Raw genomic sequence first — 24,004 nt, 5'->3', positions numbered from 1 at the left:
TTGTGTACATAAAATTGGCATAATAAACATTATTTGATTTTTCTTTTTATTTTTTTATTTCGGGGGTGGTTTTTATTTTTTTTATTTTTTATTTTTGAATGTAGGGCCTTGCCCATGTGAGGCAAGCACCGATGCCTGAGCACATCTCCAATTCCTGTTTGACTCTTTAGTGTATTATGTAATCATAAGCAATTAGTAGAACTGTAGAATTATGTGATGTTTCTGCCTATGTTAATGTTAGGAAAGACATAGTCAAGAAAAGGAAAGCATGCAATATAGAGGTTAAAGAGCAAGAGATTATAATTAAATTTAAGAAGTGATAAGGTTTATCTTTTATACTTGCCATGTGTTACTATAAATGTATTTCTAAAGATTTGTTCTCCTTTTAGGAGCAGCGACTTTTGATTGTCCTGAGTAATTGCCGCCATCTAGAACGTCGTACTTTCTTAAATATAGCAGAACATTTTGAAAAGCACAACTTCCAGGGAATAGAAAAAATAACACAGGTAAATGAGTTAAAGTTAAGTGGACAAATTGATCATTTTCTGAACTTTGTTTATAAGCTGTTTTCTTGTCCTTCATTTTTTTTTCTTTCCTGTGCTTGTTCCTTTTCCTTGCCACTCTGCTCTCACTCACACTATCTTTAATGATTCTCTTCCTTCTCATACCTCCCATTGAACAGTTAATTTAATGACAGCTACTTTCTGTAGAACCATGTTTGCAAAGTTAGATATGGTTCACTCCCCACCTAAGCTCTTTAAAAGTGAGGGAAGAAAGTAAGATCTAGGCATCAAATGTCAGATTTAACTACTTTTAGGGTAGAGCTTTTAGATATGACCAAGAGCAAACTCTCTGAGCCTGCGGATAAACCTCTTCCTGCTGATCCACACCTCTCTTTCCTCTCTTCCTTTCCTTGTGACCACAATGATGCTTTTGCTGTACTTCTCAAGCATGTGTGCACACACATGCATGTGCCCAGCTCATAACAGCTGCAGGATGCTTAACATCTGAAAAATACATCATTGGATATAGAAAGATTTGGAGAGGTTGGATAAAAATAAGTCCTGTACAAATCATTTGAGTGGTTTTTTTAAAATCTCTATTGTTATCTCTTGTTTATATATTTTTTCAAGTAAGCATAAAAGGAAAAAATGAAATAACCTTGTTATTAAAGTTTGGTTGGTTCCTGGGCAAAGGTTTATCAGATTTCTAGGTAAAATGTTGCTAGAACCACTTTTTAATGTCAGTACACTTTTCTCAATGCAAAGAATAAGAAAGATAATGATCTTGTTAATCATATAATCAAAGTGTACTGTTGGTGGATTGCATACTTTTTATAAATGATGGTTCTAGTTCATGAACTAGATTGGGATTTTTTTTTTTCTTCAAAGAATCAAAATGTCATAGTGGGCGGCACTGTCTTGTTTTCCTGCCTTTTCGTAAAGATTAATCATCCTGATGAGAAATGTTGTAACTTAAGGCTGTAGGGCCAAATGTCTAGTTTGCTTCCAGAAATTTTTGTGTAAAGAGTTGCAATATGTTGTCTTACAATAAAAAATTACTATGTGTAGAATGTGGATACTCTGTTTTCGATACATTAATAACATGAATATTTTATTGGAGAAATTTTGTTATTTTAAAAATATATGAAATGATTAAGAATTGCATATAAGAGAAGCAATAAGTTTGGTTTTTCTCCAGATTTCTGTAAAGTAATAATTAGAAACTTTCTGTTGCTTAGGTTTATATCATTAAGATGCAGAAAGTATTAAGGATCTGGGAGTGTATCATAGATAGGCTTTATTACCACTCAGAACCTGAATTTGGATTTTTTAATAAATTGATCATCTTGAATACTTATAATTATTTAGTTGTGGTTGAAACCAATAGACAGTACTCAAGATTTATATTATAGCATTTCTTCTGTTTCTGTTTTGTTAGGTGTTGAACCCTTTATTTTCATGATGTCCACCAAGTAAATTATTGCTTGCATTCAAGGAGGAATGTTGCCAACTGCCATCATTTTTCATATGGTTCTCTTTTCAAATGACAGATGATTCTAGAGTTATCTTAGAAAAATCACAGGGTACAAAAGGTCGTAGTTTTCAATTCTCTTCTCTGTTTCTGCTCTTAGAGATAATTGTTCACTAGAGGGCTTTTCATGTGGTGTCACTGGACATTAGAACTTCTCTCAGACCTCTTCCTGGTGTGATCTGGTAGTTGGCCAGATTTTCTTCCAGGTATATTTCCTCCTACATTCTTCTCTTCTTAACCCCCACCCCACAATTGCTAGATGTTTTAGTCAGCTTTTTTACTGCTGTGACTAAAAGACCTGACAAGAACAATTTTAGAGGAGGAAAAGTTTATTTGGGGGGCTTATGGTTTCAGAGGTCTCAGTCCATAGACAGCCAGCTCCATTCCTCATGGCTTGAGGTTGGGCAGAACATCACAGTGGAAGAGTGTGGCAGAGAGAAGCAACTCAAATGATGATGATGATCAGGCAGCAGAGAGAGACTAAGCTCAGCTTACCAAATATATACCCCAAAGGCATGCCCCCAATTACTCACCTCTTCCAGCCATACCCTACCTACCTTCAGCCATCACTCAGTTAATCCCATTAGAGGATTAAGGCTCTCATGACCTAATCATTTTCCCTCTAAATCTTCTTGGATTATCTCACATATAAGCTTTTGGGGGACACCTCATATCCTAGCTATAACACTAGGGATTGAACTGAGGGCCTCAAGTATGCTAGGCCGGCATTCTTCCACTGAATTATACCCCCGCCTTCTTTCTAGTTTCTTATTGCTACTTCATTCAATCAGTAGAAGACTGAAAACAATCAGTTTTTTAATTCTCTTCATCTTGCTTCTCACATTCAAAAGTAGAGTTGAATTAATCATAGGAACAATATACAAATAACCATGCTTTTTAGGATTTTAACATTAGAAACCAGAATGATTTCGTATGTATATTTTTACTCTATACAAATAATCTTGAGAAGTCAATAAATAAATAAGCAAATAAATAATGGATGGCATTATTAGCCCCATATTCTTCATAGGAATGATGTTCAGAGAGGCCAAGGACTTGACCTGAAAGTAGTAGAGCAACCAGGACTCAAAATTTAAGTTTTCTCATTCCAAATCCAAAGTGTTTCCTGCTCTAACATCTTAAAGAATGAAATTATTCTCATGAAAACACACCCCCTCCCCTCCCAAAAGAAGAAAAGAAAATGAAGCTTCTTGATTCATTTAATGGTAATTCATATAGTCAGAATATCCAAATCATCCCTCCCTACAAGGGAACCGCACCCTACAAAGTTCCTCCATGTTGAGCCTTCATGGGTCTTTGTGCTTTTTGGATCCCAGACAACAAATGACATGTACCTGGAAATGGAAATGTTTTTTTCTAATAATACTTTGTTTTTCTACTAAATAAAAGTAGAACCCAACATTTTTTTTTTTTTTTTTTTTTTTTTTTTTTTTTTTGCGGTGTGGAGGGGTAGGTACTGAGAATTGAATGAACCTAGAGGCACTTGCCCACTGAGCCACATTTTGTACTTTATTTAGAGACAGGGTCTCACTGAGTTGCTTAGTGAGGCTGGCTTTGAACTTGTGATCCTATTTTGTATTTTATTTAGGGACAGGGTCTCAATGAGTAGCTTAGTGAGGCTGGCTTTGAACTTGTGATCCTCCTGCCTCAGCCTCCCAAGCTGCTGGGATTATAGGAATGTGCCAACGCACCTGGCTAACATTGTTTTTAAAAAGGAAAAAAATGGGACTGAGATTGTGGCTCAGAGGTAGAACGTTCACCTGGCATGCATAGGGCATTTGGTTCCATCCTCATCACCACATAAAAATAAAGGTATTGTGTCCACCTACAACTAAAAAAAAAAAAAAGGAAAATAAGAAATTTAATCAAATAAAAATAAGAATCGTGTTTTATGCACTAACCAAAGGTAAGTGGTACTATTTTAGTATTTATAGTAATTAGTATTTTATATTTACTACACATCTATATGTTATAAAATTACAAATAACATTTTTTCTGGGTTCATTTGTATTGAACATATTTTTCTATTGAATATTCTGTTGTGAACAGTAATATTTTTATTAACTATTTTTGTAAAATATGAATTTTAGGACTTACAGTATAGGTTAATATGAAAATACCGTCTTATTTTTTAACCTCTCCCTTAGTAGGAACCCTAAAGTTATTTTCCATTTTTACTGTTGTTGTTACTAAGAAAGAGTGATATGCGACTGCATGATCAATATGATTCTGTAACACGTGAGAAATTATATCCCATCTATATATGATATATGATATATCAAAGTGCATAAATCCATTCTATTGTCATGTATAACTAATTAAAACAAATAAAAAAATTTTATAAAAAAGAATGATACTCTTTTATCATATGTCTAATTACTTCCTCACAGTAGATCCCTAGAAATAGACTTATAGCTCTGAAGACTTTTGGCAAGTATCACCAGATTGCTTTTAGAGAGTTGATCTTACCCACATTTTTGCTCTCATTTCTTATTACAATTTCCATTTTGAGGGGTAAAAAGACTCTTTCATTATATTTTAATTAGCATGACTTTCCCCTTTAGGGGGATTTGTACTTTTTCATCTGTTTATTGACTGTTTATGTTCTAGAAGAACAAGTTTTGAAGGCAGTTAGAGAGTTAAAGAAATACACAAGAGTTTTGTACTCTTAACTGTGCAAACCAAATCTGCGTAAGTCAAATTCTTTGAGACTTCTGAAAAGGGAAAACCAGAGCAGTATAGTTAATAAACTTTAGCATATAGTTTTTTTGTGGTAATTCTAATAATATAATGCCAGGGAACTTTTTAAAAATCATGTGAAATATTATTTTAACCTTGTTCCAGTCTTTAAAAAACAAACATCTAATTTAGAGTTTATGTAATCATATTTTTTCCTGACTTGGGAATGTGGACATTAAACAAGTCTGGCATTAAAAAATTCATGATTGAATTTTTACTTAAGCCCCTAAATCTCTTTCAGAAACTCTAATATGGAAGGTCTGAAGAGTATAGTTTGTTTTTCTTAATATGTGCAGGGAATCTGAATTAATTTAAGTTAGTCCATGAGAATGATTATGTCACCCTCCCCTTAATATTTTTGTTTGCTGTGCTTGTAATTTGTTTTTTCTTCATATTGGGAATGGTTTCCTCAGTTGATTTCCTCTACCATATAGCTTTATGTACTACTAATGACTGTGATTCCCAAATCCTTTATCTTTGACCTATGTGTCACTCGTACACTTCAGATCCATTTCCCACCAGATTTCTTCACTAGAAGTTTTCATTGATGCATTCCAGAATTAGCATGCCCAAACCAGAGTCATCTTCTTTCATCCTTTATACCATCTTCTTTCTATTTTGTATTTCCTATATTAGTAAACATTGAGTCCTCAAGCCAGAATTTGGGAATTATTCTCTTTTATTTCTATTTTTTATTTATTTTAAATTGACATAAAAATGTATATATTTGTGGAGTACAATGTGATCTTTTGACATATGTATGCATTGTAGAATGATTCAGTCAGACTTATTAACATACCCATCCCCTTATCAACTTACTGTGCTTCTGTGGTGAGAACATTAAAATTCTATTCTTTGAGCAATTTTGAAATATGCATTATTTTTAACTGTGGTCACCATATTAGACGTACTTCACTAACACTTACTCATTCAATCTGGCTAGAACTTTGTGCTTTTTGATCTCTCCTTTCCATCCTTTTCCCCTTTTCTCTGTCTACAGACTCTTGAGTTACCTTTCTACCATTTTGTATGAGATAAATTAAAAAAAAATATTATATTTGGATATAAGGTGTTCCCCAAAAGTTCCAGTGTTAATGCATCATTACTTAGAACTGAAATATTTGGATTGTGAGAACTGTAACCTAATCAGTTCATCCTAGTTTGAATGGACTGACTGGGTGATAACTGTAGGCAGGTGGGATAAGTCTGGAGGAGATGGGTCACTGGGGGCATGATCTAGAAGGATGCATCTTCCTTTCCTTTTATCTTTGTGCTTCCTAGCCACAGTAAGAAGATTACCGCTTTACTGCCATGCCCTTCCACCATGATATTCTGCCTCATGTTAGCCAAACAGTGGAGTTGTCTGTCTCTATACTGGTGTTACTGCTGTTGACCGGTGACGAGTCCTTGCTTCCCCATTGTTGAAGTATAACACCAGAGAAGCACTCCGAGGCAAGGTCAGAGTGGAAAGTAGAAGTTTATTAAAGAACAGCAGAAAAGACTTCTTCCTGAGGAAGAAGGGGACCCAAGAGATGGAATCCGTGGAAGTGCGGTTGTCTCCCCATTTTATAGTTAAGGCCTTCATCTGGTCTCCCCCTCAACCACCACCACAATTCCTGTCCTTTGTTCTGTTATCTTTCAGTGATAGAATGTAGGTGGGAAGGCCCGAAGGATGGGGCACAGGTGGGCCAAAGAAGTAATCTTTTAGGACTTTTGGGTCAGCATCTTCAAGTTTGCTGGGAGCTGTTTCATTAACACTTCTTTGGGATGGGCTCTGGGCCTTGGGGACATTAACATTCCATGAGTTGTCCTGCTTTTCCCGGAATTCATTCTCAACATGGCCTCCATTTTGGATCTTACTCGATATTAGACCCGATTTACCTAACTACACTGACTACCTAACTTTAAATCTGGCTTCACTGGGACCTCTGAAATCATGAGCCTGAAATAAACTTTCCCTCCTCTCAGCTGTTATGGTCAGGTTTTTTGGTTACAATGACAAAAAGCTAACTAACATAATATTCTATATGTAAGTCAGATCAGTGTTTGTCTTTCTGTGCTTGGCTTATTTTACTTAATGTAATGTCCTCCATCTTGGTGCAAATGACAGAATTTCATTTTTTTTTTAGAATATGCAATATTTCATTGTGTGTATTATTCACATTTTATTTATTCATTCATCTGTTGGATGGGAATTGCTCCTGACTCCGTCCCTCATAACAGTTCATGCTCAGTTTTTTTCTTAGCTCTACCTCTGAACCATCTTCTGAATTCTTTTACACTTCTTTCATTTGCTATTCCTGTTGAAGCTCAGCCCTTTACCATAATTTGACCACTCTAGTGGTGTAGGAACCTTCCTAACAAATGCTTGGTCTAATATGTAACGTAACTTCTTTTACTCTTTAATTGTCCTCCACTGAGTGTCCAGGATGAGCTTTCAGAAACAGATTCGATTATATTATTCTTCCTCCTTCCCACATTTCAGAGTTGTTTATTGCCTGAACTCCTCAGGGTAGTGTTAGTTGGGTTTTAATCTTTCTGTCATGGCTTTCATCTCCCCCACTCCAGTACCTGTCATCTAACCTAGCCACCTACTCATCTTTCCTCCTCATTCAACAAATATTCATTCAGCATGAGTTTTCCTTCTAAGCCATTTGAGATGCAGATGTCTCATCCTATATAAAAACTTTTATGGCCTTACCTTATCCTTATCCATTCTCCCAGATAATAAAGTGGATCATACCCTCTTCTTTCTAATTACTATGCTTCATTCATACCACTGAATAATATTTAATATTTTGCATTATGATTGGCTCAGTGTCCATTAATTCTCCCTCCTGTTGAATATGTTGAACCTCCTCACTCTGTTCTCCATGTCTAATTTTTTCCATTCCCTCCCTTATTCTTTGCTAATTAGGGATAATTTCTGCAGCTTTCTCTCATTCTTTGTATCTCTATTTATCTAATCTTTCTGAAATTTGCTGTTCATTAAGTTTTTCATTTCAGCCATTCATGTCTAGAAACTCGTTTTTTGTTACTGAGGGAAAACAATTAACTTACTTTGGAGTGGTATAACTTCAAATATCAGTGGAGAAGGTGGTGGCAGTTAAGTTCTCCCCAGTACCCTTAAGATTGCCCTTCACTGAGGCCAACTCAGAGAGTCTATGAGATTGTACTATTCAAAAGCAAATTGGAATAAATAAATGAAGTCTATGCAATGGGAAGTGGGTAGTTAACTAGATTATAAAGCATTCATAGACAATGAAGACACTGTTCAATTTGTGAGTGTGATAAGATTTCCAAGACATCAAGTTAGAACCATAGCAGGAAGCCAAGAAGTGGGAAAGCATGGCCCTCCCTAGCAAGTCCTAGGAACATCTTCTGGCCTATATCCTGCTTCATCTACATTTCATTTTTCTCCTAATAATCCCACCTCTTACTAAGAAGAGTTTATTGTTAAAAGTTAATTATTTACTTGACTTTTGTCCCCAGTTATGTTTTAATAATATGAAAATGTGAGCTTGCCATTTTTCTTTACTTTTCCATTTGTAAAATTCTAAAAATAAAATGTTAATTTGACTGAACCAAGTTATCCAGATTCACTTGGCTTGGTGAAAAACTGATGGAATTTTATTGAGTTTATTTCTGTACTTTCATCAAGTTTAGTGTATTTTTTCTGTCTTCTTTAAAGTAAAAATGTTTTTTTTCTATTTAAAACAGATTTACCTGTAATCCCAGTGGCTCAGGAGGCTGAGACAGGAGGATGGAGAGTTTGAAGCCAGCCTCAGCAAAAGTGAGGTGCTAAGCAACTCAGTGAGACCCTGTCTCTAAATGAAATATAAAACAGGGCTGGGGATGTGGCTCAGTGGTTGAACACCCCTGAATTCAATAACCAGAACCCCCCCAAAATACCATTTTTACCAAAACAGTTTAAAGCATAAATTTTTACATTTAAGTTAAAACATTAAAATATACCAAGAAAATGATTTTACCCTTTTAACCATTTTGATTAAAGACAACTTCTAAAAATTTGTTAAAAATATGATGTGATCTCTATTCAGACGTGTCTTGTCTTGTGTTTCCCATCAAGAACCTTGACTGGGACATGGGCCAGGTTGCATGAGATAAGAATGTTCCTCCATATTGCTGCTGAGGAATAGAGAACAGTATTTTATCATAGGTAATAATTTGCCCCTTATATCAGAAATGCAGCCTTTTAACATCAGCTTTACCTCTGTAAGTTATTACCAATAATTTTTAAAGTACTATAAAAGATGGTCCCCAGTTCTAGGATATAGGAATTCAGCAATTCTATTTATGAGCACATAATTGTTGAATTATCACTTTTTGTTAAGAATACATCTTGTTTTTAATTAGAGACTCCTGGTCCAACAGGACACTGCTCTCTGACCTCTACTTCTTGGTGTAGTCTTTGTTGTCTTTCTCAGCTCCCCCACCAGTGGCTCTTTCACACTCCCTCTCTGCCCCACAAGTACATTCCTTTATAAATGTTTTCCTTTCCTTCTTCCCTATTAAACTCCAAATTGCTTAGTCCTTGGATCCTTATTTTTACTTAACTTTCATTCCACACTCATGCATTGATCTGATGGTGGATGGTGGATGAAACTCATTCTTGCCTATTGAGCCAGAATCAAGTTAACATCTATGCTCAGCAGCCAACATGAACAGGTGTTAATGGAAAAGGGTCAGTTGTGAGAATAGTAATAGCTGGTAGCATTTATTATGCACTTCCATTAAGAAGTTGAGGAATAATTTACATACAGTAAAACGATAAATCTTAAGGGTATGGATTGATGACTTTTTATATTCGCCACCTAGATGAAGATACAAAATATTTTCTTGGATTTCCTTCCAGGCACTATTCTCATGGCATTCTGACTTTGTCAGTAGAGTAGCTTTGCCTTTTTGAAACGTCACATGTATCTGGCCTTTCTCTTTTAATTTAATACTTTCTTGAGATTCATTCAAATTGTGTATCTGTCAATGATTTTTTTTTTTTTTTTTTTTTGCTGTGTATTGATAACCAAATTTTGTTTGGTTGTTCTCATAGACATTGGGTTATTTCCAATGTCTATTTAGGCTTTTACTGAATAATGTTGCTATGAATATCATTGTAAAAGTCTCTTTGTGGACATTCTGTACTAATTTTTATTGGACATACACTTTGAAGTGTAATTGCTGGTGATGGATCAACGTAGTTAGAAACTGGATAGCTTTTCATAGTGCGTATTATGCTTTACACTCAGCCAGTGAAAAATATTCAAATAAGTGTTCTAGTGGGCTCATGTTCTCACCAGCATGCATTATTATTCTTTATTTTTATCAATTTTTTTTGCTATAAATGTCTTTTCCTAACAAATATGTCATTAAATAGCTTTTCTTAAATATTCAGATATTCACATCCTTCTTTTTTGAAGAGAATAATTCTTCAGCTTATTTTTTAATTGGGTTATTTATCTTAGTGATTTTTAGATGTCTCTATTAAAGTTTTCTGTCACATACATATTCTTTTCTCTCAGCCCAAACCATGGCTAGCTATTTTGTTTTTATGATATCTTTTGAGTAGAAATATTTAGTGTTGTGAGGTTCACTTTATCAATTTTTAATGGTTTTTTTTTCATATTTTGTCAAAACCTTTACCTGTTTCAAAATCCTGAACAAAATCCTGAAGCTTTTTAATGTTAGCTTTTATGTTTTATGTTTAGGTCTATAATTATCTTTTATTAAGGTTTTCTGTATTAAATGAAGTCAAAGTTCATATTGTTTTCCATGTAGATATCATTATTGTTTCAGCATAATTTATTAAAAAATCTTTATTCACTGAATTTTATTGATGCTTTTGTCAGAAACATGAAAGATTGTATATGACTGGCTCTATGTCTAGGCTTCTTTTTCTGTTCCACTGATCTACCTTACCATCCTTATGCAAATATTGTATTGTTATTTTTATTATGTCTTTATGGTATGACTTGAAATCATGTAATGTGAGTAGTTGAGAGCCATTCGTGGGCTCTGTGTAGACTACATTGGCATTGTACCCTAATTAATAGGAGAATCTGGTGTCTGGAAACTTGCAGTAGACATTTCCTCTGGCTGACTGCCCAAACACATGTGAGCCTTATTCAAGCTCTGCCAAAGGTCCTACCCAGCACCAGAGATGGGGTGACTTGCTATAGCCGCACAGCCCCTCTAACAAGGTTGTGACCTGCCAAGATACCAGTCAACTTGCTGATTGCAAGACATCATGAAGCAAGACTTCACCCTGAAACCTTATCCCTGCCTTTGATGTACCCCTTTAAATAAACCACAAGAGCCATTTTCTAATTGTCTACCTCCAGCTCTCTGTGGACTGAACCCATCAGGTGCTCCATACTTTAAAACTAATTCCAACTTTGTCTTTTGTTCTTCACTAATTTTTTCTGACTTTAAATTCTTAAGAGGCTTATCCTTCCAAGCAGGCAAGAGTTCTCTGGCAAGGTGCTGGCCACCCCGCAATATTGAAATCACGTGATGTGACTTCTCCAACTTTGTCCTTTTCAAATTGCATTGTCTACTCTAAGCCCTTTCCAAATTATTGATTAGCCTGTGAATTTTTACCAACCAAAATATGTCTTTTTAGGAGTTCATTGAATTTGGGAGATTGACAGTATCAATTCTTATTTACTTGTTTGGGTCATTTTTTTATAGTTTTCAATAGGGATTTTGCTATATTTTTAAAAAAATTCATTCCACATATTTTTTGATGCTATGTAAATCTTTTAATGTGTGATAATTTTTCTTTTTAATATATGAAAGTACAATTGATTTTTGTTACTAACTTTGCTGCCTTGACAAACTTGTTTATTTCATTTATGAGTTTGTCAGTTTGTTTAGATTTTTAAGGTATGTCATCATGTCTTCTACGAATAGTCTATTCTACTTTTACTTTTTGGATATTTTCTCTTCATATATTACATGGATAGGACCTCTAGTATGACCTCAAAAATAAATGGTGAAAGAGGACATAACTCTCTTATTCCTTATCTCATGTGATAAACATTCTGTTTGTGCCATTTTTGCGTGTACCACTTGTAAGATTGATTTTCTTTCTATTCCTAGTTTATTGAGAATTTTTGTCATGAAAATATATTGAATTTTATAATGTACCTTTTTTTTTTACCTATTGAAACAATACCATTCTGTGTCTTTTTTTGTTAGTAGATTACATTTGCCAATAGTTTATTAGGATTTTTATGTCTTTGTTCACAAGGGCAATGGTGCATAATTAATTAATTAGTTAATTAATTTCCATCATCACCATCTTCCCCCTCCTTCTTCTAATTCTTGTATTTGTAGTAATCAATTTTTTGCCTATTTTTTATTCTAATTAGTTGTACATGTCCTTATAAGTTTTTGATACCAGGGTTATACCAGCTTCATTAAAGTAGGAAATGCTCTCAGTCTCTGTGAAAAACATTATGTAATATAATTTCTTCCTCAAATTCTTGGTGAAATTCACCAGAAAAGTTATTTAGGCCTGAGATTTTTATTGTGTAAATTTTTTATTATATAAATCCATTTTTAAAATAATCAACTCAATTATTTTAATAAATATAAGACAACTTGTGCCAGTTTTTGAAAGCTGTGTTTTTCAGGAGTTTGTCAACTTCCTCAGTGTTGTCAGACTTATTGGCATAAAAATATAATGACTTTTGTCTACCCTTTTAATATAGAGTCTGTAATAGTGGAAAATGAACAATTGAGGAAAACAGTGGCATTCAGCTGTGAAAGATACAAGTGATAATCTGAACAGAAGAATAATAATACTTAAGGTGACTAAAGTACATCACAAAACAATATTTTATAAAGATACATAACTTGCATAGCTATCAACTATGCAATAGTTGACAATATGAATAGATTGGCAATTTTCATTTCTGTTATTAGTAATTTCTAATTTTTCTTTATTTCTTCATCAGTCTTGCCTAAGAATTTAATCAATTTTATTATTCTCTTCAGAGAACCTGTGTTTGGCATTAATGTTTTGGCATTAATATTCATCTTTTTAAAAAATTTAATTGATTTCTGCTTTTATCTTTTCCTTCTGCTTTTTTTGGGCTTAATATCTCTTTTCATAGCTATTTGAAGTAGAAGATTAAAACATTAATTATAAGGCTTTATCCATTTTAAGTTTTTCTTTTTAAATACTTAGGGATATAAATTTCTTTCTGCCAAGGCTTTGTTTCCATATAGTTTTTTTTTTTCTTCTTTTTTCTTTTTTTTTTTGGTACTGGGGAGTGAACTCAGGGGTGCTTGACCATTAAGCCACATCCCCATTCCTTTTTTGTATTTTATTTAGAGATACGGCCTCACTGAGTTGCTTAAATGCCTCGCTTTTGCTAAGGCTGACTTTGAACTTGTGATCCTTCCATCTCAGCCTCTGTAACCACTGGGATTACAGGCATGTGCCACCATGCCTGGCTCCACATAGGTTTTGATATGTTGTTAGATTCTATTCAGTTGTTCTCTTTTGGATGCTCCCATGATTTCTCTTCTTCTTTTTTTTTTTTTTCTTAGTGATGGGGCTGCTGGGGATTGAACGCAAGGCTCACGCATGCTAAATACACCAAAAAATATGTTTCTTGGACTTGGTTGAGGGAAAGATGTCTTGGCTAAATATAGGGCTCTTGGGTTGTATGCTTTTATTCCTGAAGATATTCCAGTGGTTTCAGGTTCCATTGTCACATGTCAGAAATCTTAGGTCACTCTGATTCTTTCTCCTTTGTCAATAAATTATTTTTTGATCTGGAAGCCTGAAAGATTTTCTGTTTCTTTCTTATTTAATTTAGAAACTGGAACCGTTAGTATCTGCCTAGACGTGTGAAGTGTTTTCATCAATTCAACAAGCCTATTCAAGTTGCAAACTCTGGTTGAGAACCAGTTAGATATTCTTTCATGGGTTGTTTAATTATTACCTTTTCTCTAATTGCTTACATATCTCTACTTGAATTTCTATTCTTTGCTGCCTTCGGATCTATCTTCCAAATCTCTTCTTTCATACTTATCATTACTTATTACTTCTCTACATGTTTTTTCTGTACTACTTGCACTTCATTTCAGTCTCAGTAGTGGCCATCTATTTAGTTGACAGCTATGCAAGTTATGTGTCTTATCTCTTTAAAATATTGTTTTGTGGTATACTTTAATCACATTAAGCATTATTATTCTTCTGTTCAGATTATCACTTATATCTTTCACAGCAGAATGCCACATGTTGATGGATGTTCTTTTAGGCTGACCCTTCATATATATGGTTTTTTTTCCATTGTTACTTTGTGGAATCTCAGGTCTAGTATTGGAGAGAAGCTTATGTTCCTCAAACCAATAGCATGGAAGCACACTAGCCACCATCTACTGGAGAGAACCTGGGGCAGACATGCACTCTTTTGTAACTTCTTGGCCTCTTGAGTGCTATTGAGAACAGGCCCACTCATGTGGGGCTGCTGTCAACATCCTCATCCCTGTTCTGATCCCATTACCATCAGGGGACCTCATGGTGAATAACATGGGCTGAACTTTGTCTAGGGTTTGTCTCTTTGTAGTCCTTACACCAGTGGCTTTAGTGTTTTATTTGCCTTTGAGAGAGGGAGCCCTGCATTCTGGAGTTACCATAGGTCCTAACTGATGTCTCCTCTCCATCAAGCCACTCGTAAGTCACAGCAAGGAGGGCTGTAACTAGGAAAGGAAGCTGCATTGGGGTTTTTAAAGGGTCAGAACATGTTTTGTACTCTTAATAATACTCTTAAATGAATGAATTAATATGAAAAAAACAGTTTTATTATCTTACATGGTTCCTTATTTATTATTTTTGTACTGGGCATTTAATCCAGGGTGCTTTACTCCTGAGCTGCATCGCCAGCCCTTTATATTTTTTTATTTTGAGACAGGGCTTGCCAACTTGCCAAGTTGGTGGTCTCGAACTTGTGATCCTCCTATCTCAGCCTCCTGAGTCTTTAGAATTATAGGTGTTCTCTTTTTATTGAAGTTTATTGGCTGATAACAGTTTAGTATTTTTAATGCTTTTTTTATTTGCTTATACAAGTGAAAGTTTAGTAAAGTTTTCTCAGAGATGATCTATAGTTCATAGATGGAGATTATTTCTTGTGAAATAGCTAAGAGTGACCTTTGTTATTAAAATAGATAAAATAAAATCCTAAAACTGGTAAGTACTTTTAAAATATGCTGAAGTATTTATTATTTACACTATTTTACTTTTTCTTTTGCCTTTAGGTAGGCAGCTCATATTTTTTTATTCTGTGTTTCTAGGTTAGCATGGCCTCATTGAAAGAACTAGACCAAAGACTCTTTGAAAATTACATTGAGCTGAAAGCAGATCCAATCGTTGGCTCCTTGGAACCTGGAATTTATGCAGGCTATTTTGACTGGAAAGACTGCCTACCTCCAACAGGTAAGTAAACACAGTAACTGAAGTTTTAATAGGCTAATAGTAGGTATAGATGTGCTTTTGTCAATTAATATATGCTTAGAATGCTTTTTATTCAAATTTTCATTCTTACTGAGGGTGGGAGATGAGTTTTATTTCAACTTATTAGCTCAAACCCATTTTTTTTTTTTTTGATAGTTTGGAATTTAGTACGCTTTTTTTTTGGGCAGTGCTGGGGATTGAACTCAGACTCATGCATGCTAGGCAAGTGCTCTACTGCTGAGCTACACCCCAGTCCATTTTTTTTATTATTAGTGCTCGATGGGGGTTGGAGTTGTGGCTTAGTGGTGGAGTGCTTGCCTAGCATGTGTGAGGCACTGAGAAAATTAATTTACCTTATTTATAATCATTGAACATTCTAATAATACATACTTGTTCTCTATCATACTTGTTTTTTGATTGATACAATAGAGTGACTATGGGTGACATTTTCATGCAATGACCTTGTGACCATCATCAAAAAAGTTATTTAAGAAAACTAGTCAGTTCTGTTTAAGACCTCATTATTGATGCTAAAAAAGTGAATAGAAGAAAAAAAAAGTGAATAGAAGGAAAATATGTAGGACTAAGATTATTCTAGTAATTCAGCAAAGAAAATTTAGCTACACAAGGATGACTGACATATACCACTGTTATCTTTGTGATTTTATTTGAAAATTGCTTAAATCACTTTATAATATATGTCTTAAAAATCATTATTGCTCTTTGAATCAAATAAATTTTTTGATTGATCAAATAGTTGTTTCCTTTTACAAAATAATGTGGGATACATAAAACCAAGTTATCTATTAACATTTTTTATAGAAGTGGTCTTATATAGAAATGTCATGATTGTACTGGACATATATAGAAATGTCATGCTTGTACTATACATCTATGTATGTATATCCAAAAAGAACCCATGTATACATACATAGATGTAACAGTGAATTATTAACAAGTTTGACTTAATCTTTGTTCTTTTAATTAATCACTGTATTTGTCTTTTGTTTTCTTATTATGTAATGATTTCATTAGATGGTAATAAAATGTGTTCATATGTATTGATACCAAAAACAATCATAAATAATAATGTATGTGACCACAGTAACTTAGTTTTATGAAATTTTGATCATTGTAGTTATATCCTTATACCTTCATCTTGCTATATTGATCTTTTTTCCCTGTAATCTCCATTATTTTTCTGTATTCATACTTTGTGTGCCCCAAATGGATTACAGTTCATACTCAAAACTATTTCTTTTTTTAAAGTCTAAATCAGATCCAGTTAGAATCTTGTTTATAATTTTTTCAGTATTTTCCCATCATACACTCAGCTTCATGAAGCTTTGATATGTGGGCTTCTGCCCCTATATCTTAGCACCTCACCCTAAGACCTCTGTCCAGCTGCCTCTACCTCTACCTTTTTGAAAACCATATCCCTCTGAAATGTAAATTGGATCCTTTCCATCCCCTAATTTAAACTCTTAAGCAGTGCCAAGGCCCTGTATATACTCACCTATGCTTGCCATATGCCCTTCTTCTTTCCATGTACCTCCAGCAGGCAACAAGCATCAAAGCCCTGTGTCCACTCCCTTCCCTCTAGCTTCACTCTCTATCCTGCTTACTCCAGCCCTTCCCTGATTTCCTAGATGATTCCTCCTCCTGGAAGCTCTGCCTGACCCCCTTCTACATGTCCTTAGTTGAAGTTGGCATACCTCTGACCTTGTGCTTCTAGAGCAGTTTCCTGTTCTTAGAGTGCTGTATATGTGGGAATTATTTATTATCTTGTCCTTACTGGATACCCTTAGTGCAGGGATCATTTTCACATCTGAGCTCCCAGTGTTTAGCACACAAGATGTTCAGTTTGTGTGTGTTGAGTGAATGAAGTTTATTAATATGCAGTCTTTGTACATAAGTGTGTTACTCCTCAATTTATCTTCCAATTGTTTGCTATATGGTTTTGCAGTGATTTTTCTAAAATTTTTCTTCAGTAGTAAAGTACATCATACAGTGTTCATTTCCATGATTATGCTTATTCACTTTTTGATAAATTATACCCAAGAGATTTTCATACTTATTGAAGTGCATTAAAATGAATGTTGTAAATGCTCATTTTCTTGTCTTTGTTAATTCTCACATGACAGCTGTATGTACTCCCTAAATTTGGGGCAGTTGCATTTTAAACAATCAAGTATATCTAACACATCAGTAATTCTATGTAGCATCACTATGTAAAAATAATATATTGTTCAGTGATAGTGTAAACTAGTTTTGTTAAAATTCATATTTCCTTCAATGAGTAACCTATACTAGATATTAAAAGTTAGCACCCAAACAGTTCTTAACCTTATTTTGTGTATGTCCAAGGTGATTAATTTGCTTGCAATATTTCTGTGGTAATAGGAACACTCATGACACAACTAATTCATCCATTACTGCAACAAGTTGGAATTGAGGATCTTATATGTCTTCATCAAAAGGTCTAATTGTTATAGAGAAACAGAATTTACTTGTTGCCAGTGTGGAAGATGTCTGTTTTTCCTTGACTGGCCCTTTATCATACTTGCTGCTTCTCTTAAAAAACATCAACAGCAGTGCACAGTTCCTCTTGGGGTAGAACATAGATATTCTTTCTCATCATTTTGCCTCTTTAAGAGATATCTTTGGGAAGGAGACTTCCATGAAGTTTTGTACTTCTTGAAGGGCTTTGTTGGGTTGAAGTGCTGGCCATGTGGGTTCTGTGACAGCACTTTAGTGAAAATTAACAAGAGGCAAGGAGTGTGTGAGTGGCAATATCAGGCTAAGAGGGATCTTAGGTGTCCATTGTATCTAGTTGGATAATAAGACATTTGATGTCCAAGTCCCCCATTGTAACATATTAATTTCAGATACCCAAAGTCTATTATCTGTTGTCTTCATGGTTTTCAACCATGTGAAGTCTAAAAATGTAATAGTTTTATATATATATATTTTTCTCTATACAAAATTAAAATTCTGCTGGCTAAATGAGTAAGTGGCATGGCTTTTTTTTTTTTTTAAAACCCAGCTCAGTTTTTGTTTTTTAGAAAGACAAACTGTTTCATAAGCAAATGGCACATGGGACCCTAATGTCAGCAATTTATATACTCTCTCTGATTCCAAAAGCATTTAAGAAGTAGTCCATGTTTGTTTCACTTTTATAAACTGTATTTAGTTCTGTTCTTTGTGTAGTTTTGACTTCATGAGTACACCCAAACCTCAGTCTTGCATAGTCATCTAGTGATTTTTAGTTTGTTTAAAGTTGACTTGAGCCTTGTAAAGTGAACAGTCAAAAGTTTGACTATTAATCTTCTAAAATAATTTCAATTCACAACTTTAATATTTCTTTAGAGTTTTAATCTCCAGAGTCTGAATTTTAAAATCATGTAAGTAACTGATTATTTATTGCTGTAGTTAGCATTAAATTTAGTTTTCAATACTCTATGTAGTGATTAAAAAGAAATCCAGTTGATTAATTTCATGATTCAAGAAAAAATATCCGTTAAAGCCATACATGTGCTTTTTAACCTGGCAGTTGGATATTTAAATTGTTGTCACCTTTTTATTTGTTATGTCAGTAGAGATCATTCTGGCTAGTTCTGAGTCATATAACTGACTGTTCTTAAGATTTTAATTGTTCTGTCATCCATAATTATCAAGAGCGACAGGATTTGCATTCTATAAATTTGAGAATGTTATTGAATTCCATTTTCATATACACATGGGAGTTCATATCTTTATAGTATATTTAAAAATCTTTCTTTTAAATTTTCTCTTAAATACTAGTTTTAGCTATCTTTTCTCTCCAAAAGGCATATAAGTTTAAATTTATATTCATTCATTAAAGGAATTTAAAAAATGAATTTAAACTTAATTATTTTATGTAGGTAAAGCACCTAATTGAATTTTTAATTCAAGTGCTTTTTTATTAATTATAATAATTGAAATTATAATGGGAAGGGGAAGATGGTTTATGTAATTTGTGACATGAATACATCTGAACATTCTAAAAATAATATCATAGTTGACTGCTTACATAAATGGTGCATATAACCAGAGTCGAATAATTTCCCATACATTAGTAATATGTCAGATCACAGTCCCTGTACTGCCCAGTTTCATTAGTGAACAAGAGTTATTAGATGTCTGTTGTCAAAGCAGTGTGCTAGGCAGCATATCTAAGCAAGGCAGAGAGAGAATGTACATCTTGGGAGACAAAGGCAAATGCATATTTCTTATGTGTATGTTTGTTTCATTCAAAACAATTTTAGTTTTAAGATTTTTGCTTTTCAGAAATATCTTGCAAATATTTTAAATAAATTCTGTAAGAGACATTGTATAATTAGGTTATTGCCTGCATCTAATGACTCAAATTAAAAGCTTGGGTCTGGTTTAGAATTTCTAGAGAATAAGAAGAACAGGGATAAGGAAAAAAATGGATATTTGGTTAATTTTTCAAAAAACTTTAAACTAGCAGGCAATGTCAAAGTTTGGTCTTGCTCTCTGAGAAAATTGATCATTAAAATGTTTGTGGCTCCATATGAAATAATCATATATTATATTTGTGATATGTTTATGTGAATCATATACACACTTACACATTTGGCCACTGTATCTGCAGGTTCTGCATCTGTGGATTCAACCAATCACAAATAAAAAATACTGTATTTGAAAATATTATTGCATCTTATGGAACCCAAACAGACTTTTTTCCTTATTATTATTGTGTAAACAATATAGCCTAACAATAATATACATAGCATTTACTTTGTAGTAGGTAATATAAATAATCTAGAGATAAATATATGGAAGGACCTTTATAGGTTTTACACATATCATACTACTTTACATGAAGGACTTGAACATCTGTGGATTTGGTATTCAGTCTCCATTAGGGGAATGTTCTGCAATCAATTTCCCATGGGTACAGAGAGATTTTGGTATTGTTCTACCTACACAGAGAGAGGGAGGGACATATACATTGTTCATGTAGTGGTAGAAAATGCTGGTCAAGGAAAAATGCATTCATTTTTCTCATATTTTTATTTAGAAAGACAACATATCAGGTTCATATTTTGTCATATACAAATGTGACTTGATAAGGGTGGGAAGTAGAATCACAGAAAACTTTAATTTTCTATTTTAAGTTTAGTGTTTGAAGAATATTTGTGAGGAGCTTTCTCTCTCTCTCTCTCTCTCTCTCTCTCTCTCTCTCTCTCTCTCTCTCTCTCTTTCTTTCTTTCATCTTTTTTGTAGATAGATACAACACATTGCCTTTATTTTTATGAGGTGCTGAGAATCGAACCGGCGTCCCGCCCGTGCTAGGCGAGTGCTCCACTGCTGAGCCACAATCCCAGCCCCATACATTCTTATTTTTAAAAAGAAATTTTTATCCATGGAGGCAGGATACTCATGAAGAAAAAGTATACATGACACTAATTCATTTTCTTCATACACACGAACTTGGTTTGATATGAAAATGACAGTCTCATGAATCTAGGTTTCAACAAGTCATGAAACCATTTTTCCTGATATTCTCTTGGAAGTATATGCTACTTAAATTCAGAATGTCTTCCTATCAGTTTAGAGGGAAGCCTGGAGTCACTGCAGGTGTATTTTCTTTTTTTTAAAGAGAGAGAGAGAAAGAGAGAGAATTTTTTAAATATTTATTTTGTTTTAGTTTTCGGCAGACACAACATCTTTGTTTGTATGTGGTGCTGAGGATCGAACTGGGGCTGCATGCATGCCAGGCAAGCGCGCTACCCTTGAGCCACATCCCCAGCCCTTCTTTTTTAAACAGTGTTTAATACTTTGTTAACCATTTGAAAATGGAGGAATAAAGACTAGTGAAGTTAGCTTATGTAGCACTGTTACATTATACTTACAAAGTTTCTACAATGCTTTTTGTGTATCTTGTGATAGAAACATCCTCAGATTAATGACAAAATTTAGCATGCTTTACTAGTGCTACCTCAGAACCAAAAATATAAGTTTCAGAGAAATTCTGGTTCCAGCAATAGTGGAAAACTTATCAGATATCTCCTTCCACAGTTAAATTGTAAACTCTGCACAGAATGTAGAAGCACAGAAGAGCCGTCAAAACCAGAAACTGGAAGAGGGTGCTTCAGTGAAATTGTAGAAACCAAAGCAAGTCTTTCCACGGCTTCCCTTTAGGGCTCTCTCCAGGTTGCAGCACCTGTGGCTAGCACTCAAGCAGAAAGCCACAGATAAGTAAGACAGGGAATGCAGCTGATGAAAGTAACACTAGATGGAAACTCAAATCTAAAGAAAAGATTGACACATGAGTAAATGAAAAAAGCAAACTTTGCTTTTTTCACTAATTAAAAAAAATGATTGTTTGATGCAAGAAAAAGCCATGTAGTCATTAAACTGAATTCACAATCAAGAAGTTTTCTTTGTAGAAAATTCCCTATTTAAACACTTTTACTGATAAATTCTGTGAAACATTTAAGGAAGAAATAGTAACAGTTTTACACAAATTTTACCAGAAAATGTTGGTGGAAGAAATCTCATTTTTTAATATTGAATATTGAATCTCATTTTATGAGGTCTACACAATCCCAAACTGAAATCTGGCAAGAATACTACAAGGAAAGAAAATTACACCCCAATCTACCTCATGAACATTGGAAGAAAAAATTTTTTACAATTATTTTTAGCAATTCAAATAAAGTGACATTATGCATACAATGGAGTACTAATACATTAGGACCAAGCAAGGTTTATTTCAGATATGAAAGGCTTGTGCAATGTTTGAAAATTAATCACTATATTAATAGCCTGAGAAAGAAAAGCCATATAACCTTTGCCTCTCAGCAGAGGTAAAGAAAATATTTCACAAAAGCCCAACATTAATTCATCATAAAAAGTCTCAGCCAATTAGATATAGAAGGAGACTTCCTAAACCTGATAAAAGGATCTACAAAAGTCCTGTGGCTAAAATAAGATAATGCAACATGAAATACTTCCCACTAGCATCAGAAAGGAGACAGAGGTGTCTACTCTATTTCTGTTCAGTATTATCCTGGAGGTCCTAGTTATTGTCATAATGCAGGAAAAAAAAAAAACAAACACAAGATTGGTGGGAGTGGGGGAAGGTTGTGTTAGTTGTCAGTGACATTTTTGTCATTGTGACCAAAATACTTGACAAGAACCACTTAGAGGAAGAAAAGTTCTTTTGACACGCTCTTTCAGAGTTTCAGTTTATGATCAGCCAACTAACTCCCTCACTCTGCCCAAAGTGAGGTGAACGTTATGTCAGATAGGTATGGCATAGGAGTGTTGCTCTGTTCCTGGCAGCTGGGAAATGCAGAGAGGGAGGGGAAGGGGCCTCAGGAACCCTTCCAAGGCACACCCCCCAATGACCCACCTCCTCTAGTCATGCCCTACCTGCCTAGAGTTACCATCTAGTTACTTCATTCTAAGATGGACTGATTAGGTTTTAGCCCTCATCATCTAATCATTTCACCTCTGAATACTCCTGCATTAATACAAGCTTTTAGGGAACACCTCATATCCAAACCATAACAAAGATAAAATTGTTTTTATTCCAAGACAATGTCACTGTTTATATAGAATATTCTAAGGAATCTATAAAATTATTGTAATTAATAATTGAATTTATAGGATCTCAGGATATAGAATCAACATGCAAAACTCAGTTATATTTAACATAAAACAGTTAAATATAGCAAAAAATAGAAAATAAAATTTTAATAATTCCATTTATGGTATCATTAAATGCTTAAAGAATAAGGAATAAATCAAACAAAATACATTTAGGACTTCACTGGAAATGGAAAATTACTACTGAATGTAATTGCATTAAATAAAACTAAAATGAATGAATATATAAACTGTGTTTTTGCATTGGAAATCTCAGTATTAAGAAGTCAGGTCTCTCAAATTGATCTGTAGATATAGTGCATTACCAACCCAATTCTCAGCATCTTTTTTTGGGGGGTAGGGGTGGGAGTAATTAATAGGTGGTTCCAAAACTTATTTGGAAAAATGAGGGTTTTGAATAACCCAGAGATTCTTAATGAAGGACAGGAAGTCGGTGTGTTCACACTGCTTGGTATAAAGACTTGATAGAGCTACTCTAATGAAACTTTAGTATTAGCATAAGGACAAATAGATCAGTGGAACAGAAAGAACACATGTATACATGGTCAGTTATTTTGACAAGGCACTAAAGCATGTCCATGGCAAAAGGAAATATTAACAGATATATTGCAACAGGTGAATAAAAACAGCTTTTTTAAAAAGAAAAAAAAAAAACACAAAAGGCCAGTAACAGATTGAGAATAAACAGCAGCATTTATAATCAGGGAAAGGCAAAGAAAATCATAGTGAAATACTACTTCAGACTCATGAGAACAACTAAAATTAGAGACTGGGAATACTAATGTTGGCAAAGGATGTGGAGCAACTAGAACTCTAGTATTGATAGTGCATTCATCAGTTTTCCATCACTGTGATGAGATAACTGAGAATAATCAACTAAAAGCAGGAAAGGTTTATTTTGACTCAAGGTTTTAAACGTTTCAGTTCATGGTTGACTGGCTCCATTAATTCTGGGCCTGTGATGAGATAGTACATCATGGCTGAAGACATGTTATAGTAAAGCTTCTCACTCTGTGATGACTAGGATTGGGGGGAAGAGAGGCAGGAAGAAAATGTACC

General features: G+C 34.2%; 1 protein-coding gene across 2 annotated transcripts in view; it reads left to right on the top strand.

Moving 5' to 3' along the window:
- Exoc2 (exocyst complex component 2) overlaps positions 1 to 24,004 on the top strand; it is a 198,942-nt gene that overhangs the window by 133,906 nt on the left and 41,032 nt on the right. For both annotated transcript variants that reach the window (XM_076859113.1, XM_076859114.1), the window contains exons 22-23: positions 390 to 506; positions 15,121 to 15,262. In XM_076859113.1, coding sequence (XP_076715228.1) covers positions 390 to 506; positions 15,121 to 15,262 — 259 coding nt within the window. The remainder of the gene's footprint in view (positions 1 to 389; positions 507 to 15,120; positions 15,263 to 24,004) is intronic.

The sequence above is a fragment of the Callospermophilus lateralis genome, chromosome 6 (assembly GCF_048772815.1).
Source record: "Callospermophilus lateralis isolate mCalLat2 chromosome 6, mCalLat2.hap1, whole genome shotgun sequence".
Classification (NCBI taxonomy): Eukaryota; Metazoa; Chordata; class Mammalia; order Rodentia; family Sciuridae; genus Callospermophilus; species Callospermophilus lateralis.
The sequence above is the reverse complement of the archived record's forward strand: the minus strand, read 5'-3'. Positions and strand labels throughout refer to the sequence as shown.